This window comes from Fukomys damarensis, unplaced genomic scaffold (assembly GCF_012274545.1).
Source record: "Fukomys damarensis isolate Sample0158 unplaced genomic scaffold, DMR_v1.0_HiC HiC_scaffold_29, whole genome shotgun sequence".
Taxonomy (NCBI): domain Eukaryota; kingdom Metazoa; phylum Chordata; class Mammalia; order Rodentia; family Bathyergidae; genus Fukomys; species Fukomys damarensis.
In genome coordinates this window covers 2,752,209-2,765,982 of record NW_022900941.1, presented here as the reverse complement: position 1 = coordinate 2,765,982, position 13,774 = coordinate 2,752,209, and the positions used below count along the sequence as shown (strand labels likewise).

General features: G+C 35.5%; 1 protein-coding gene across 1 annotated transcript in view; it reads right to left on the bottom strand.

Annotated features, from left to right (window-relative positions):
* Map3k2 (mitogen-activated protein kinase kinase kinase 2) overlaps nt 1-13,774 on the bottom strand; it is a 32,837-nt gene that overhangs the window by 15,319 nt on the left and 3,744 nt on the right. The window contains exons 4-10 of the mRNA XM_010637671.2: nt 13,099-13,198; nt 8,731-8,844; nt 8,080-8,167; nt 4,513-4,643; nt 2,049-2,128; nt 433-500; nt 146-238 (exon numbers count right to left, since the gene is read on the bottom strand). Coding sequence (XP_010635973.1) covers nt 146-238; nt 433-500; nt 2,049-2,128; nt 4,513-4,643; nt 8,080-8,167; nt 8,731-8,844; nt 13,099-13,198 — 674 coding nt within the window. The remainder of the gene's footprint in view (nt 1-145; nt 239-432; nt 501-2,048; nt 2,129-4,512; nt 4,644-8,079; nt 8,168-8,730; nt 8,845-13,098; nt 13,199-13,774) is intronic.

The window sequence follows — 13,774 nt, the reverse complement described above, 5'->3', positions numbered from 1 at the left end:
CCTCAAAAGATGGTTGTTTAGTCAGAAAACTAAAGATTCAGGAACAAATTTATTTTTCAACAGTATTATAAAAATATTAGATTTTTGAAAATCTTTTTGAGATTAAAAAAAAACTGTTATTGTAGTCTAATTACCAGAAACTTACCATCATTATACTCTTGATGATGATATGAAACATGATACCTTCTTGGATATGTTCCTCCTTTTCCAAATTTCTCAAAGATAGGGTTATCATAGTCTGTTAAGACATATGAAAGGTATGTTACAAAATGTCAAAGTTTTAGTGATAAAAAGCACATTTACAAGTATTGTGAGTTTTCAAAAAATCTCTCCCTCTCCCTCCCAGCCAAAATATTACTAAAGTTAATTTAAATATTTAGAAATTTGAATATTTAAACTTAATTTAAATATTTAGAATTTATATTGTCTAACCTGAAAACTCCTGATGATTATCCGGGTAGCTCTGCGCCCTAGGCATTCGTGATTTTGGATAGCTCTCTCTATAAACAGAAAATGCACATTAAAAGAACATATGCAAATAAAACGTGTAAAAAATGTTAAAACCATACTACCTATATGCATGCATATGTATATATAAAGGAGTTCTGAAATATCAACATAAAAGAATGAGAAACTTCTTTTAATTTTTTTTTTTGTGGGGGGTATCTGGGATCGAACTCAGGGCCTTGCACTTGCAAGGCAAGCAATGGCACCACTGAGCTAAATCCCCAGCTTGAGAAACTTCTTTTTCTTTTTCTTTTCTTTTAGTACTGGGATTGAGTTCAGGACCTTGTGCTTGCGAGGCAGGTAGCAGAACCACTGAGCTAAATCCCTGGCCCAGAAACTTCTTATTAAACACCTGTGTGGCGAATACAGCCAAAGAGCCCGACTTCTAAAATTTACCTACAAAGTAAAGCGGTAAGAATAGTAAGTTCTGGAATCATAGGTGTTTAGAAACACTGCTCTTTCAGTGTGAGTTCTGTGTAACCTTGCCAAATAATCCTTTTGAGACTATTTTTTGCTTCTATCATTTCCAACTTACAAGGTTTTTAGAAGTCAGGTGTTCAGCAATACAACCCAAACAGCTAAGTACTCCATACATATTTCTCATTTCCCGGATTTCTTAAATATCTACCTTGAAGTAGACACTGACATAGACAGGGTTTATATATCGATAAGAAAATAAATGTAAATTCCTAAGTAGCATAAATTATCTTTTCAGAATTTGGTTTTACAGGGCTAGGAATGTCATTTAATAGTAAAGCACATGCCTCACATTCATGAGGCCCTGAGCTTGACCTTAAGCACCATAAATACAATATATAAACAAACAAATAAATACACAAACTCCTCTAAAACCTGTTTTTATAAAGCAAGAACAGAGGAGAGTGAATGGATGAAGATTTCAACTCTGGATGACCACCAAGACCAATGTCCTACTGTGACCAAGGGGGGCACACTTGTGACAGAAACTTCCCAGGTTGCAGAGATCCTCACAATCCTCAACACTTATTTCACAAAAGAAAGGTATTCATGTAAATTATTTCTAATGTTGTGCCAGAATGAACATAATAATGAACAGATGAAACAATTCAAGAAGCATTTAAAACCAAAAAGATTAATGAAAAATGTGGTAACAGTTTCACAAGCACAGTTTTAAAAACATACATAAACTTTTCAGTTTGTATTTGCCTTCAAACATACAATTTTGGCAAACAGAAATACTCCAAATATTATAATCAGGTATCATTTGTCAACAATATGGACATGTATCAATTAACTGCATTCTTCTCAGTGTACCTACCATAAGAAGTTACTGATAATTCCAAATGCTTTGTGGGTGTATATTTACCCACATATACTAAATAAAATACAAAACAACCAGGTGTGTTGGGGCATGACTATAGTCCCAGCACCCAGGAAGCTGAGGCAGGAGGTCTGCCAAAAGTCTGAGGCCAGCCTGGGCCAATATGAACTACATATATAGCAAGAACCTGTCTCAAAAAAATAAATAAATAAATAAAACACAAAACTATAATCAACATTACCCATCCAAAGGACTGTCAAGTGATGGACAGCTTCCTGACCCAGAATTTTCAGGGCTGCTTAAAGATAATGGATCCAGCATCTAGGAAAACAGAGTTCCAACATGGGGGATTTAGCTCAGTGGTTATGGCGACTGCCTCACAAGCCCAAAGACCTGAGTTTAAAAAAAAAAAAAAAAAAAAAAAAAAAAAGACTTCCAACATGATTCAGTGTGATATAACCAAAAGTTACGCTTTCTTTCTTTCTAAAACAAACTGCTTTAGTAAGATATAATTCATGAAACACAAAACTCACTCATTTAAAGTGTACAATTTAGTTCATGGTGAAAGATAAGGGTCCAGTTTTAATCTGTGGCAGGTTGAAATCCAGTTTTTCCAACACCATTTATTAAAAAGGCTATCTTTCCTCCACTGAGGATGGTCAGCTCCTTTGTCTTTCACTATGCACTAAATTAAAATCCAAGTGGATTAAAGATCTAAATATTAAAACAGAAACACTAAACTTGCTGGAAGATAAGTTAGGCAGAACTCTGGAAGACATTGGCATAGGAAAAGACTTTTTGAACAAATCCTCAGTAGCACCGGAACTAGCAGGAAGTATCAACAACTGGGATATCATCTTATTAAAAAGCTTCTGTACTGCAAAAGAAACCATCAACAGAACTAAGAGACAACCTACAATGTGGAAAAAAATGTTTACCAGCTGCTCCTCAGACAAAGGACTGTCATCTAGAATATATAAAGAACTCAAAAAAACCAGCCCCCCCAAATATAAAGACCCAATTCAAAAATGGGCATCCAAAATGAACAAGACATTTCTCAGACAAAGAAGTAAAAGCAGCAAGTAAATATATGAAAAAATGTTCCACATCTCTGGTTATTCAAGAGATGCAGATGAAAACAACACTGAGATTCCACCCCACCCCACAAAGAATGGCTGCTATCAAGAAATCACACTATAACAAATGTTGGTGGGGTTGTGGGGAGAAAGGAACCCTTCTCCACTGTTGGTGGGAGTGCAGACTGGTGCAAACACTATGGAAATCAATATGGAGATACCTCAAAGAGATTGGACTGGAGGTTCCATTTGACCCAGCCATCCCTCTGTTGGGTATCTTTCCAAAAGAACTAAAAGAATCATATCACAGTGTTATATGTGTACCCATGTTTATAGTGGCACAGTTTGTAATAGCTAAATCTTGGAAACAGCCCATTTGCCCATCAGTTGGAAACTGGATAAAGAAGATGTGGTTTTTCTACAGAATGGAATACTACTCAGCCATAAAGAACGAGAAAATAGATTTATTCATAGGAAAATGGATACATATTGAAGATATACTCCTAAGTGAAATAAATAAGTCACATGTGTAAATACCGAATAGTTTCTCTGGTGTGAATAAACTGTAATAATACATAAGATCCTAATAAGATTATTGATGTTGTGAAATGGGAAGAAGGGGCTAAAGGTGTAGGGAAGGTGGAATAGGTAGGGAAAAGGTAATAAGGGAAAAGAAAAAAATGTGAGATAATGAAAAGATGGAAATAAAGTGTTTGTAGAGGGGGAGGTGAGGAAGGGGTGAAGGGAGGGCAGCAACCAGGGGAAAAAATGAGAACCAAGACCTGTCATGTAGAGGTACAAGATCCCAACAGTGAATGTAACTGTACTGTATCCCTAAAATGTACCAATAAACTCAATTAAAGAAAAAAATAAGAAAAAAAAATAAAGTGTACAATTTAATGGCTCTCGTATATTGAGAGTTGAGCAACCATTAATTTTTGAACACTTTCAGTATCTCTAAAAGAAACAGTGTGCCTGACCTGGTGACTCTCTAGAGTTTCTCATCTTTAAACATCCCACATAGGGAAGAGAAAAATAACTCTTTCTCTATAGCCTATCATTTAAATAAAAACTAAAATATTTCCCATGATTTTACTTACTGAAAATTGAACAACTGCACCCAAATGGGGAACAAACAACACAGTAACTACTCCACTTGTAGCAAATGTTATGCACTGAAACAGTGTGAGCATTCAACGCAATGCAGAGGGAATAAAGTCAACTTCAGGACAATCTTTCAATGCTAAAAAAACTGAGGTACTTTGAAAAACATTATGCAAAGATCACAAACCTCAGCTTCATAAAGTCAAACAAGTCAAATTTTACTACTTTAAATGTTAATTTTAAAAATTTGAGTGTTAATCCAAGAACTACAAAACAAACACATACATTCATTCATTTATGGATGAACAATATAATGGACAAGTTGTTCTACAGATCAACAGATAAAAGGCAGATGTAAATGAATGGATATTTTTCTATATTTTGCTATCTTGCTCATCTAAGAAGACACACACACACACACACACACACACACACACACACACACACAGGTATCTGCCAAATCACACTGTCCCTGACCAATATCCCTTTAAATGAAATGAAAAGCGGTCTCCAACTTGGGCTTACTTGGTCCATGCTCTCTGGAATGAACTCTCCTTCACTATTGATACTAGTGAATGATCCATTCCGGGCAACCTGGTGTAATTCATCTGGAATGTATCCTGGGGGAGGGGAACTTCTATCTCTATTAGTGGGACCTCAAAGGAGAAAAAATAAGATTTTGTAAATATCAGTAAGGAAATAACTTTTTATTTGAACTACATCAAAAATAATTTTAACAAATGAAATCCAGTATTTATTAGAAGTTAGCAGAACATTCATATTTGTAAAACTTCAAGTGTTTTTTAGGTTTTCTAAACTTCCACCTCACTGTTTGTCTGACTGCTGATAACTGCATCCTGGGTTTACAATACAACAGAGAATCTTAGACAAATGCCACTTCTCTGAACTTCCAGAAATAATGCATATATGTTAGCTTTCAACATAATCTGTGGAAGACAACATGATGCAGTGAAAGAATGAGGGCTCTGGAGGTGGCCCTTAGTTTAAGTTCCTGTTCCAGCTGTTTACCAGCTGGATGTCTGTGGGAAGTTACCTGATCATCATGAACCTGTCTTCCACCCATAAACAAGGGCCTAAACCCCTTCTTTGCAAGGATGTTGTAAAGATAAAGATAAAATCATTAATAATGAACATATGCCATGCTCATTTGCTACATGATATTCTTTCTATTCCTTTTCTTTAATCTTGCCTTTTTTTTTTTTTTTTTTTTGTACCAGGGGTTGAACTTGGGTCCTTGCACTTATGAGGCACCACTGGGCTACATCCCCAGGCCTTTTTTTTTTTTGGTACCAGGGATTGAACTCCGGTCCTTGCGCTTGTAAGGCAGGCCACCGAACCACTGAGCTAAATCCCCGGCCCAGCCCTTTTTAAAAAAATCTTTAGAAACCTAAAGTGAGAACACTTCTTAGTCATATAATCCCTATTAGAACATCTTAAATTTGGAGTCTTTTCATTAATCATTAATTCTTGAGACAAAATGCCATCTTATTTTTGATTGTGTAGAAATGATGCTATATTTATTAACATATCTCCCCCTTCTTGTAATTTTTTTGAAATGAGACCATAAAACAGACATGGAAGCTGGGAATGGTGGCACATGCCTGTAATCGCTGCACTCTGGCAGGCTAAGGTAGGAGGACTACAAGTTTAAGCCCAGTGTAGGCAATTTAGTAATTTAGCAAGATCCTGTTTCAAAATAAAAAATATAAATATATACAAAAGGCTGAGAATGAAGTTCAGTGGGAAGGCCATGCATTCAAATTCCTAGTATCTCAAAAAAGAAAAAAAAAACCCAAAAGCACAGATATGGAGAAGTAATTTGAGTGCTTGGTTTAAACTTGTAGCAAAAAAAGCTGTAGTTCTAGGTAAAGGGGTCACTATAAGTACTGTATATGCCAGCACTTGTTAGGGAAGTAAGAAGAGAGCAAAGTAATTACCAAGAAATGTGCATGAGAGAGCTCACCATCTACACTGTGTCCAAAATCAGTAGAGAGGGATCAATTTTGAGTCAGGGTTAGTTTAGGCTTGTTAGACAACTTTCAACAACGATTTTACTGGTCCCAAAATTTTTTTTTGTTATAGGGGATCGAACTCAGGACCTTACACTTGCAAGGCAGGCGAAGCGCCACTGAGTAAAATCTCCGGCCCCCCAAATATTTTTACTTCTTTAATATATCTCATTTAGAGAAGATACTATATTCAACTCCTAAAAGGAGACAGGGAAGAAATACGGGGTATGAAAATTTCTTCATTTCCTCACTTGAAAATACAGCCTTTTGTGTTAGTAATAGGCATGATAACACACACGTGGTAATTCTAGACAATTTCCAGTTTTTATTATGCTGGCACTGAAGTCAAACAATAAAAATACTTATTAGTATAATAAGACTAAGGTATTTAGTAAAATTAAGAAAAATTTAAAATATCAATGTAATTAATGCATTTAAGTTTTAATGTAACTAAAGTGAATTGGCTGGGTTTATTTTAAAATAAAAACAATAAAGAAAGAAATGAATAACTAATAGTAGTCGTGTTTTCCAGTTTGAAAAGTAAAATATGTAAATGTTTTCTCAATACACTGCTATATTTGAAGATGAGGACAGGACAAGTTTAATGTTCTAGGGTTGTTAATCGTTCCAATTTTAGTATATGTGCTGCCGAAGCGAGCACTAGGGTTGTTAATCAAAGAACTGACATTTTAAAACAGGTATCCCATATGTTCTGTCACCAAAATTTTAAATTATGTCAAATTATATCTCAATAAGAAGGACAAGCCATTTTTACTCTACTTCTATCTCTGTTTATCTCATTTCTAGCACTTCTGAAATGAAAAGTAGAATTTGAGACAAGACACTTAAAAAAGAAAGGTCAGCTGGGGATTTAGCTCAGTGGTTCGGTGGCGTGCCTCGCAAGCGCAAGGACCCGAGTTCAATCCCCGGTACCAAAAAAAAAAAAAAAAAAAAAAAAAAGAAAGGTCATGAATGGTCATAAACAGTCCTTCAGGCGACCAAGAGAAGACAATTTTTTGGTGGCCCCTGCCCATGTAATCTCTTTTATTATTAATAACCCTCTTCTGTAACCAACCCTTTGGACCCCTAATCTAACCTCTTCCTTTACCCCACTCTCCTGCTTCCTGTTCTTGTTTCTCCTTCTCTTCTGTCTTGCTCCTTAAATTCACCTTTGTACGCGCTCTCACACTGTCTTTAATGAGCACGTCCTCCACCCTGTCAATTAAAATATACATGCCATGGCCTTTGAGCAGTGAAGTGCTTCGTGGCACAAGTAGATTACTAATGTTCTATACAAACTGAAGATGACACACAGAACTGGGGAGTTAAGAAAGAACACTTCTATTTAGCCCAGGTCTCCCTAGTGAGGCCACCTTACAATACAGTACACGGGATCTTTATTTCTTGTATCATAAGCTCAGTTATAGCAATGCATTAATGGTAAATAAAAATTAACTATTAGGAAAGTAATAAAATAATCTGGAAATTTTTAACAATCTTTTATTTTGATAGTGTTCTCAGCAATAACTCAAACCCTAGAGAAAGAATTAGGAACTAAGAATCTAGCCTTTTTTTGTTTTCTGTTTTTCTGAGATAGGGTCTCACTATGTCGTTGAAGCTGACCTGGAACTCACTATGTAGCCCAGGCTGGTCTCGAACTCACAGCAATCTTCCTGCCTCAGCCTCCCAAGCGCTGGGATTATAGGCATGCACCACTTTAGCCTGTTAATTTTATTGTACTAGAATTACTTATTTTAATATTTTCCCTCCATCCTATTTATATAATTAAAACTTCCTCAAAGTTTTATTTAAATCTGTTAAACATTAAAATACCAAGTATAGAAACAAAGAATTAAAGTAGGAGATTGCTAATCCTATAATACATGAAATTAATTTACAAGGGACATCAGTTTCTAGAAAGTAATTTTAACTTGATAAATAACAAAGAATATAAAAATAGGGTGTTGTTTGTCAGGATATGCTTAGGATTTACCCTACATTTAAAAATGGAAAAGAAACTGAGAAATCACCCATTTCATGATTCATCTATTAGCTTTCTTACCTATTATAGAAAGCCGTTTTTTCCTCTCTCCTCCAAATACTGTGTTATCCAAATCTTCTAGTGATGGCAATGGCTCTAAGTTAGTAGCCTAAAAAGGAAAAGGACAATGGATGCTATTAATCTCCTTTAGGGATTTAAACAGAGTTCTCTCCCCAACCAAACCCCACCTAGCAATTCTGTACTGTTGGTGGCCCTTTCAATCTCCTACTCTTAGAAAATTAAATCCTGCCAGGCATAGCTGCCTGCTCTTATAATCCCAGCAACTTGGAGGTTGAGGTAGAAGATCACTTGAGCCCAGGAGTTAAGAAACCAAATTGAGCAAGAGGCAATAATGAGACTCTGTCTTAAAAAAACAAGCAAACATTAAAAAACAAAAACAAAAAAAAAACCTCAGCAAACAAACAAAAAGACATCACAATCCTAACATAACATAATTCTTCCTAAATGGTCAGTTTCATATAAACATATTCTTATTTGTAATTCTGACTATGTGGTTTTATGGAACAGGATATTAAACTATCGCAATTAAAATGTGCAAATTGCACATATATATTGAAAATACATCAGAGATTGTAGAATTTAACTATTTCTTACAGTGAATTTTAAAGGATACATCCTACAATACTTAATGGAAAAGAAGTCAACACATACCTGCGTACTTCCATTGATTACAAGTAGTATCTTTAGGCTCTTCATATGAATACTACGATCCAAGAGTTCCACAGCTCTGTCCAAGTCATCTTGGGTAGTTAATGGAATCACCAACTGAAAAGGACACGTGGGATCAGACAGCCATTTCACAAGGTCAAGTTCTCTCACAAGCATCTCTAGTGCTAGGGAGTTACATATCTCAAAACAGTTTTCTCTTTGACTTGTTACCATAATCAAAGTGTGAGTGAGTGTATTTGTATTTTGTTCTTCCTGTCCTACCACTGCTGAAATCTTAGAATGAATATGAATATTTAAATTTTTTCTGTATGAAACATTATATTCCTCAAGTCTGTTAGAACATTTCCACCTACAGCTAAATTTAGGGCACAGCATGTTCATCTCAAAACAGCATTAAGGGGTACACAAACTACATGAAATAAATATACAACTTTCCGTCTGTATAGATAAAACTTTTTTTCCCCAGTGGTAACGACTGATTTTCACTCTCACCTTGCATGCTTTTTGACATACCAAATCTTGAGCACATATGACACCTACCATGGACATGTGCCACCATGCAACAAAAGTGCAATCTATAGTCCACTTGGGGTTCATTTCCCTGACCCTGTTGACTGGACTACTATGCAGTACAAGTAAGCTAAATGGGTCATCCAGCCCACTGTAACCCTGAATGTGGGATTCTGCTTTCACTGGCTCCATCATGAGTGGAATACAGAGGACAAAAGCGCCTGGGAGAGATCAATGAGAAAAAGTATGTTTCACACAATTTAAGAAAATCAAAAATATCTGTTTCTATTTTTTAAAAAAAGTCAGCTTTAGCCAGGCACAGCAGGAAACACCTGGAATTCCAGTAATGGAAAGCTGAGGCAGAAGGACTACAAGTTTGAAACCAACATGGGCAACATAGTGACTTGGCAAGACCCTGTCTCAAAAAATAAAAACAGCTTAAGCTCAGTGCAAGGCTCAGAGTTCAATCCCCAGTTACAAACAAACAAATAAAAATCAGCTTTGCAGCTTAAGATGACTCTGTTAATGACGAGAAAAATATATTCTATTTCATTAAAAGAGGGATAGAGTACAAACAAGTGAACATATAGCATATCCCACACTTCTTAACCACTTCTTATAATCATAGGATGTGAACCATTTAAATGTAGGACCTTCTGAACCTGGGGTTCTCCACACTACAAAACCCTGAGGAAGAGCTGTGCTCCAGCAGAACACAGCAGGAAGCAGGTACAGTATGTGGTAAGTGTTCAGCAAGCATGACAGGAATGACAGTTCAACCTGCAACCAAATCCACAAGTGGGCACGGTGTGCATTCACTCTGCCGATTTCTTTTTCTCTTTTGGTACCGAGGATCGAACTTGGGTTCTTGTATTTGTGAGGCAGGTGGCAGAACCACTAAGCTAAACCCCTGGCCCTCTTTATTTAAAAAAAAAAAACAAACAAAAAGCAACACTCATTTTAAGAACAGTTGCTAGGTATAAATATAAACTAGAATGAATATAAATCTCATCATACAGTCTACTTATATTACTTGCTTTATACTTAAAATTTTATTGTTTTTGTTTGTAGCTAAAATTTACCCAACTGGTCTGTTTCTCTGTGAGAATATTTTTAATAGAAAGAATTATGAACTGTTTGGTATCATAGATTGAGCCTGATCTAACGGTCTGCATAATCCAACTCTTTCACTTCATTATGAGCCACAGTGGTACACTGTATTCCTATCTCCAGCATTCTGCTTTGCATGGTCCTGATGTGAACCCTCCCATGCTGTCAGGTCATCTGGTATGAACAGCAAAATGAAGACCATCACAAAGAAGTCCTAGCTTCTCTAAATTACACTAAATAATAAATCACGAACATTTTCCTGAGTGGTAAATTCATTTTGGCCTCATTCATGAAATCTATTTCCCTCTGGCCTACTTTCAGTAAATAAGCTATATGTTACTGTGAATCCTTGCTGGAGAAGAAACTAAAAACTGAGATTAACAATATATGTAATAGGGCCGGGGATTTGGCTCAGTGGTTCTGCCACCTGCCTCACAAGCACAAGGACCCAAGTTCAATCCCCAGTGCCCCTCCCCCCAAAAATATATGTAATATAACAAATTTTTTAAAATCACATTATCTTTATGACTTTACATTAGTAATATATGAAAACTGCCCATTTTTGTGTTCTCTTCATCTAAAATAGGAAAGATCTTAAAAAAATCCTTCCTTTGCCAGAACACTTCCAAAACTTATCTCGCACAACATCCACACCCACCCACACTGCCTGCACCTTATTAAATAAAGGTGCAAACCTAAAAAACTCAACCAATCCCAGCCTTAACACATTTCTGCTAGCTTGAACCACCAGTGGCACATGCATGACTGACCCATGGGGGCTTGTACCAAATGGATCTAATCACTTTTATCAGTTGTTTTACTAATAAAATTAATTAAAAGTCTATAAACAGACCAAATCTAGTTAGCTGTTTCAATCTGAGTATTTACTGCCCAAATATAAGGACTAATTAATATTATTCATGCCAATTAAAACATTACAATAATCACACTTATTTTATTAAATTAAAAGAAATTTATTTATATTCCTGAATTTCTTTAAAATATTTTTATACATAAAGGGGACTGATGTGTGTAGAGCATGCAAAACATAACACGCTTGGCTTTTTTTGCAGCCACAGTGAGACCCCACCTTTTTCAGATAATTTTTGGTAACATTCTCCACTTGCACGTGCTTCTTGCCAATTCTAAATAAACTTCTATAAAGTGCATTTTTTTTCAAATAAGTTGCATCCATGACATTTCTTCACAGGTTTACTTGATCAATAATTAATTCTCTAAATTTTAACATGGAACTCTTATGAACACCCCACTGCTGGCGTACATAACATGCATTTACAACTGCTAGCCACGAATTAGCTGTATTAAAATTGTTTAATATCTTTTACCATTTAATATTTTTCTTAATCGTGACATGATGCCATCTGGTCTGCTACATCAATTCCTTTCTTTGCAGTAGTATGATCAAACACCCCCGAGAAGCATACAAATCATCAGGCGGGACAGTCATGTACCCCAGTGGTTCAAGGCAAACGGTCAAATTCAACTGAATTCAAATCAGAGCAGCCTACCAGCAAGACACACACATTACAGTCCCATTGTGAATTTGCTAAAGTCCTCAGTTGTTTTAATTCTGGAAAACTCTATGTTCACAGAATAACAGTTCATTCTCAACAAAAAAATTTATTTTCTATTAGAAAATAATACTTATAGAAGTTAAATAAATTCTACATGAGTTTTTCCATTTGTTCACAGCCCCATAAAACATCATTTGTAAGATATCACTAGTACCACCAACACTGAAGGTCCTGTGCTTGGTTTGGAACAGTATGTCAGGCCAGAAATCAGGACTGTTTAACAGGATCACAGATTCTCACCAAACTTTAGGGCTGCAAGAAGTCTTAAATCACACATATGGACTCTCAAGCATAAGCATGATAATCTAATCGTGTCCTACATTAAAAGAATCCTTTAGGGCCAGGGATTTAGCTCAGTGGTTCCGCCACCTACCTCGCAAGCATAAAGTCCCAAATTCAATCCCCAGTACCAAAAAAAAAAAAACAAAAACACTTTCATATCTTAACTAAATTGTCTAATTACCAAAGTTCTGTTGCCTGTAGCTAAACACAGTATGAGAGTAAAAGATAGTTCAGTAATAAAGTATGTAGGGGCTACATAGGAATGGTGGTGCATATCTGTAATCTCAGCACTCAAGAGGCTAAAGCAAGAGGACTGCCTCAAGTTTGAGGCCAGATATCACTTCACAGTTCAAGGCCAACAGCCTGAACTACATAGTGAGACCCTGTCTAAAAAACCACAACAAGGGCCAGGGAGGTTAGCTCAGTAGTTCTGGAGACTGCCTCGCAAGCACAAGGACCTGAGTTTGATCCCCAATACCAAAAGAAACCCACAACAACATGGGCTGGGGATTTAGCTCAGTGGTGCTGTGCCTGCCTCAAAAGTGCAATGTCCTGAGTTCAATAACCCGTACCACAAAAAAAAGTATGTAAAGTAAAAATAAAACATATAAGAAAATTCCAAGTAATACACATAGTTCCTCCTAGCATAAATTCTTATTCAATTACTTGCATAAGTATCTTCTATAAACATTTTCCATAATGGAAAAAAATCCATTTTAATCAGTTAAAATTTACAAATTTATCTGTCATATTTACCTGACATACTCTTACCAATCACTAAATAAAAAGTCCCTCACATGAACACGCTATTTTCCAAAATAAAAGTACTAAAAATTAAACTGTACATGTTTACCTCATTATTGGTGTAATGTAGATCCATAGATTGTCCAAAGGCAATTTTAGCTTTAGACTTCAGGTCTTCCAGTTTAACTGGTCTGGGGAATTGGAGGATTCTATATAGACAAAATTTTTAAATATTTTATTTTCTTAGCTATAAACAGTATACTTACAACTGTTACCTCTTGTTAGATACAAAATTAAAATTGTGTATTCACTTTACCTAATCAAATTTCCCACATGAAGTTTAGAAACTCTGAAGTATGTTCTATCTTGATAAAAATTTTACAAAAGACAAAACTTCTGAAGTTTTTAATTTGCACTGAAATGCATGTGCTAATGTAAAATGTCCACTGAAGAAAATGATTAAGCTTAAGCATGTGACGTTAAATCCATATATAAATTCTGTATAATCTTTGGAAGGATGATACAGTTATAAGAATACATTTAATTTCCAATGAGTAAAAATTTCTTAAAATGTTAATATTTAAAGCTTGTATTATGCAATCACCTTACTTCCTAATACTTCAAAGTAAAAATATTAATCATTTCTAATGTTTAGCCTGAATTCTGACAAATTCTATCTTATAATATAAGCACAGGATACCCTGCCATTCTCAATTTGTAAGCCAGGAAGTTCATTCAAATCTGCAAAGAACCTTAATTAGAATACTTTTTTTTTTTTTTTTTTT